The 6000-nt window shown below is 44.6% G+C and overlaps 1 protein-coding gene across 1 annotated transcript in view; it reads right to left on the bottom strand.

Moving 5' to 3' along the window:
• Window positions 1-243: 243 nt before the first annotated feature.
• The window catches only part of LOC147427726 (ubiquinol-cytochrome C reductase UQCRX/QCR9-like family protein), a 50736-nt gene continuing 44979 nt past the window's right edge, over window positions 244-6000 (bottom strand). Inside the window, exons 2-3 of the mRNA XM_086496439.1 lie at window positions 621-668; window positions 244-544 (exon numbers count right to left, since the gene is read on the bottom strand). Coding sequence (XP_086352565.1) covers window positions 491-544; window positions 621-668 — 102 coding nt within the window. The 3' untranslated portion in view covers window positions 244-490. The remainder of the gene's footprint in view (window positions 545-620; window positions 669-6000) is intronic.

The raw sequence follows: 6000 nt of genomic DNA, 5'->3' as shown, positions 1-6000 counted from the left end.
GCCAATCGCAGTGCTTCAAAAATACACCGAAAAGACGTATCACTGTCCTCAACACTTTCAAGGTAATTTTGTAAAACTTAAAATTACAGCCAATCAAAATTTGCACACACATACAAAACCGTTGTGATTGTTCGTCTCTCCAAATATCCGACAACACTTGTAAATAACAGAAAAGAGCAAATTTAACACAATCAAGGAGCCACTGCTAAAACAATCAAGGGCTAATTAGTCAAAACCACCTCCTCAACATCTAAAATGCTATTTGATTCGAGTAAAAAGTGTAATTCAAGAAGCGCTATTTCCTAATCCAATACTGCTTCATCAGATTTTGATGCTTTATTTCTTAATCAAACATGCAACACTCTTTGATACATTCGCAGCCTTTCAATAGGGAGTGGACAGACGAACGAAAAATCAAACGAGCATAAGCCACATTCTGAGTGTGGCCTCCTTGACGCAGATAACCCTCCGCAAATTGATCTGAAACATTTCACTCCTCCCCTGTAGCCTTCATACCGAGGACAGATATGTCTTCATACATTTTCTGCAGCGAGAAATCACATGTTAGATAACACAAGAAATGACCGGACCAAAATCTGACTTCCCAAACATGTGAATACCCCTTGGTTGTTGTAGAGCCATAGCTTGTTCGTCGCAGAATCCAAAACCTGCAAAAATGGCAGTACTAGTTGGACCCTTAAATTACTGAGTTAATTCACATTAATTCAAAAAGGTACAAATGTGTGCAGGTTTTCTTGTATGTAGTAAAGCCATCTCCATCAGAACTATCAATACTTCCACAAAAGATGAGTTAATAGAAAAATCTATAGCATTTTTTTTCCAGTTAATGCACAAAAGACCCACCAGATACACAGGCAAAGGATCGAGTCCTGTATGTGAATTCTTACTGCAAAATTCCGTGATAAGTAACCCCTGAACATGCAACTACGTCAACCCTTGAACGGGGCTAGCCTAGGTGATCCGCTACCAGCACCTTTGTGAGACAACTCGCAGCCTGCAGGGCATGCATGTCCAGACAGATTCATTAGACTAGCTGGGACCCTTGCATTACCCTCTTTGCAAAACTGACTCGTCAGTGAAGAAACCAGTGGCAGGATTGATAATTCAAGTGTGCAGTCACATAGCCCCAGGATTTGTGGAGCACGATGTGCGTGAGCACCTGCATGCCCACCTGATGTGCTTTAAGCATGCAGATCAACCTGGCGTTTAATTCGGGCGAGGCACCAGCTTCATCGCCCTAGTCCTGGCATCTCCTAGGCACCAGTGCAGCCATCATGAAGGGGAGAAGCAGAAGCAATTGGGCTACAAGCGAGCGGCTGGGCGACAAGGGTCCATGCCTCTCTCTCTCTCTCTCTCTCTCTCTCTCTCTCTCTGTGGATAGTTTCCTATGACGTTAAAATTCTCTTCTTCTCAGGTGGTGTGTGTGTGTGTGTGTGTGCTAATAAGAAGAGGAAAATGGTATATAACCTTTCTATCACCCAAGTGTGGTAGATTGGTTATGCATTTCCCTCTTTGAATAACAGGTCTTGAGTTCAACTCTCCTCGTCGGATAGATCTTTTAGGTCTCTTGGGATAGTTTCCTATGACGTTAAAATTCTCTTCTTCTCGGGGGGGTGTGTGTGTGCTAATAAGAAGAGGAAAATGGTATAACCTTTCTATCACCCAAGTGTGGTAGATTGGTTATGCCATTTCCCTCTTGAATAACAGGTCTCGAGTTCAACTCTCCTCGTCGAATAGATCTTTAAGGTCTCTTGGGATAGTTTCCTACGACGTTAAAATTATCTTCTTCTTCTTCTTCTTCTTCTTCTTCTTCTTTCTCTCTCTCTCTCTCTCTCTCTCTCTCTCTCTCTCTCTCTCTCTCTCTCTCTTTTCAGCACGCAGGTCTCACGGCTATAGCTCAGCGGGCAGGTCATCTTCAGCACGCAGGTCCTCTCTCTCTCTGTCACAAACTGGTGACGTGGCAGGCCCCCGGACACACTGCCAGCAGGCTTCGTAAAACGCGCCGACAGGCTGACGTGGCAAATTGTGCGGATGCCCGCAATTTCCATTGATTGCTGACGTGGCAGTACGTACAGATTTCTGAAAATTACGCTGGCTGATTTGGCAGCTTTAGGGTTATAGCTTCTTTTGAGTTTAAGAAGCTTTTGAGTTTAAACTTTTGGGGCTCTGCTTTTGGGCACCCCTTGTAAGAATAAATAAGTCCAAGGGCATCATTACTCAAGGCATCTGGACGTAGAGTCTGAGTGTGAGTTCCCGCGGACTCTCTTGTACTTTGCACACAAATTAATTAAAAAAAGAAATACTAAAAGGGACACCAGTCTTTGGGGCCAATACCTCTTGGCACGGAACTACGCCGGGCCGCGTCGTCTTTTGTAAACTGTTCTAAAGTGAATCTTTGCTGTGTCGCGGTAGAATCTTGACTTGGGGTGTCCAAGTTTGTTACAGTGGTATCAGAGCGCGGCCAAATTCTCTTCTACCAAGAAATCCGATCCTTTTCTCGCGCCACTTACGGATTCCAAGAAGAATCAGTCAACTTCTTCTGCATCTGCTGATGCGGGAGGAGATCACGAAGAAGATTCAACCGAATTAACAGAGGAAGAGTACGGACCACCTCGGCCTACTCAGTACGAACTTCAAGAGATGGAACGTCGACAGCAGGCTGACGAGTGCACAAAGCAGATGATTAAGTTTGCAAAGGATCCTCAATTTGCAAAATTTTTGTCTCAGCAATCCATCGCAAAAGTACACACCCAGTGGCAGAAAGCCACAGAACCGCCCATCAAACCAACAATCAAGAAACCTTCTTCTCCGAGGATGTTTACAGAACAAGAATTACAAGAGGTGGTTCAGACACAGATCAGTCGGCTTTTGGACACGAACAATCAATTCAAAAAGCAAGTGAAAGAGCGCAAGAAGGGAACTGACTACCTTGGTTATTTGGGCCGTCAATCTTCTTTTGCATCTGCAAAAAAGTAGAAGAAGCGAGTACGTTTTGAAGGACTACCTAGTTCTTATTCTTCCTCTTCTTCTGACTCGAGCGCAAAGGACAGAAAAGGTAAAAAGCGAAGCAAAAAGCAAAGCTTCGAAATGGGCAAGAAAAAGGCAAAGAAACCCAGATTTCACCCAGTTTCTGACAGTTCTATAGAGGAGTCACCCTCTGACAGTTCGGACTCCGATGACCATATGTTTTATGAAAAGGAAAAGCATTTTTACAGTGTCACGTGCACATCTAACCCTATGTGCATGTGGACAAGCTACTTCAAGTCCCGGGTTCAGGTCAGCTTAGGAAGTGTTCTGGCACCTTTGTGAGTTTGTTTGCAGGCTATGCATGTCCAGGCACTTAAGAGTAGTTGCATATCCTCTGGTTGCACACAACATGATCATCAGCATGACATTCAGTAACCATCATGAGCATCTTACAATGCACAGAACCCATTTCCCTTATTTATCTATTTTTCACTTATTATTAATAAGTGACTTTTTTGGGAAACTGGGTAGGGCAAATGTCACAAAGTGATGACGTGGCTACCGACAGCAAAAACCCTAATTTCTGCCAGAAACCCTAAAATTCCTGCAAACCCTAATTTCTGCCGAAAACCCTAATTTCCGACAATCGCGGAAGGGGGGGAGGGGGGAAATGGTTTTTTTTTAGCGAAGCAAATCCCTGCTTTTTGGCTTTGCAAGGAAATTGGACGAGAGATAAAGAGAGAATATGCTTTATTTTTACTCTGATTGAGAGAGAGAGAATCTGCTTTTGCTTTCAAGCTTTTGGGTCTCTGCTTTTGAGCATCCCTTGTAACATTTTAAATATGCGGTGAGGGCCTCACTTCTCAGGGCATCTGGACGCGGAGTCTGAGAGTGAAACCCTAACCGCTCTTGTACTTTGACAATGATTAATACATAAAGAAATACCGAAAGGGGCGCCAAGAGACAATATCTCTAGGCACGGAACTCCGCCAGGCCAATGTAAATCTATTGTGATCTGTGAATTGTTTTGAAGTGGTTATTTGGTGTTGTCGCGATTGATTCTTGACTTGGAGTGTCCAAGTCTGTTACAACAAATTTGCGCACGGCCGATTTCTCTTCTACGGGAAATCCGATCCCCAATTTTTTTTCCGCGGCACCTATGGCTTCACGCCAGGATCAGTCGACTCCCTCTGCATCTGGAGATGCGGGCAGGGATCACAACGAAGATTCAGACAGAGTATGGCCCGCCTCGGCCTACTCAGGCGGAGCAAAGAGAGATGAAGCGTCGTCAATTGATCGGCGATGCAACAAAGATGATGCTCAGTTTTGCGAAGGATCCGAAATTGGCAAAATATATGAGCGAGACTTCTTTTCAGGAAGTGCATGCACAGTGGCAGAAAACCACTACACCACCCCTGAAACCCGCTCTCAAGAAACCTTTTGATCACAAACAGTATTCAGAGAAGGAATTACAAGAGGTGGTTGATGCACGGATTGCTCAGCTTTTTGACGCGCAAAAGAAAGCCAAAAAGCACGGCAAAAAGCAGAAGAAAAGCGCTGACTTCCCGGGATATTTGGGTCATCGGTCGACCTTCGACAAGGCAAAGAAACAGAAGAAGCGTGTTCGATTTGAAGGAGTACCCAGTTCTTCTTCTTCTTCTTCTTCTTCTTCTTCTTCTTCTTCTGACAGTTCTTCTAGCTCTTCAGATTCGAGCGAAGAAGACAGAAAAGGTAAAACGCGAAGCAAGAAACAAAGCTTCGGAAAGGGCAAGAAAGACGAAGAAGGCTAAATCTCGCCCAGAGACTGACAGTTCTACTGAGGACTCGTCTACATACAGCTTAGATTCGGATGACGGAAACTTTTATGCGAACAAGAAGAATTTTTACAAAGCCAACCGCTATGACTTTCTCGAAGATAAAAGCAAGAAAGTCCGAGAGTTTAAGGAAGGTGGCCACTCGATCAAGTTTGATACTTTTTCAGGATACTCACATGCTTCGAAGGCTTTGTCTTTTATACAACAGTTTGACATCACTTTCGCAGGAGGACGCTATTCAGAGCACTCCAAGATTCGGAGAGCTGTCTCTTACCTTAAGGGGAATGCTCGTACTTGGTGGTCCACGCTTCTTTTAAACAAGACTACGCCAGTTAAATGGATGAAATTTAAGAAGCTTTTTATTTCTTCTTGGTTGACGCAAGAATATGAACGAGATGTACGAGCTGCTTGGAACCATCTTCGAATGACCAAGAAAGATACAATCAATGCTTACTGTGAAAGATTCTGGAGCTCTTTTCTACCCGCCTCTTCATTCAAGAAGATCTCATTCAGAGAACAGATTGAGCGGTTTACCTTGGGTCTACCTACAGAGATCCGAGATCACTGCTTAAAACAGAAGTCAGCTTCTATTTAGGAGTTAATGAGTCATGCGAAGAGGGGCTTTGCCATTCACTCTGGCAGTCTGACCTACCCCACAGATGAGGCCATGACACAACGAGCCGAACAGATTGAAAGTAGAAAGAAAAAGGGCAATCCAAAGAAAAAGGATGCACGACCCAAGCTTACTCCTGAGGAGAGAGCTCGCTTCATCAAAAAGGGGAAGTGCTTTGGATGCGGGGAACATGGACATATCTCCGTGAAGTGCCCTAAAAAGGCACAGAAAGAACAGAATGATAAAGACGACGACAGGCCTGAGAGTTCGAGAGCAGCTGAGGAACGTGGCAGAAAAGGCAGATAGAAAAGCAGAACTGGTACCACATGGCGTGGGACCTGCACCGAATCTAATGAATGAAAGTACAAACTTTGCCGCTTTTGGGGCAAAGTGAAGGATCAGGAAGCTCTTTTGAAGGAGCCAAGGCCAACTTCTTTTCACTGGAAATTGGCGGCTCGATTTGGAACTACGCCCGACAGACTGACGCAACAGGCAAAGGTAGTTCAACTGAGGTAGTTCAACTGGCACCCGGATGGGATGTTGCCATTACACCAAGCATTGGGTCCAGGGCACGCTAGTGACGTT

This window comes from Adiantum capillus-veneris, chromosome 23, assembly GCF_014529385.1.
Source record: "Adiantum capillus-veneris isolate H3 chromosome 23, ASM1452938v2, whole genome shotgun sequence".
In the NCBI taxonomy this organism is placed as follows: Eukaryota; Viridiplantae; Streptophyta; class Polypodiopsida; order Polypodiales; family Pteridaceae; genus Adiantum; species Adiantum capillus-veneris.
The sequence above is the reverse complement of the archived record's forward strand: the minus strand, read 5'-3'. Positions and strand labels throughout refer to the sequence as shown.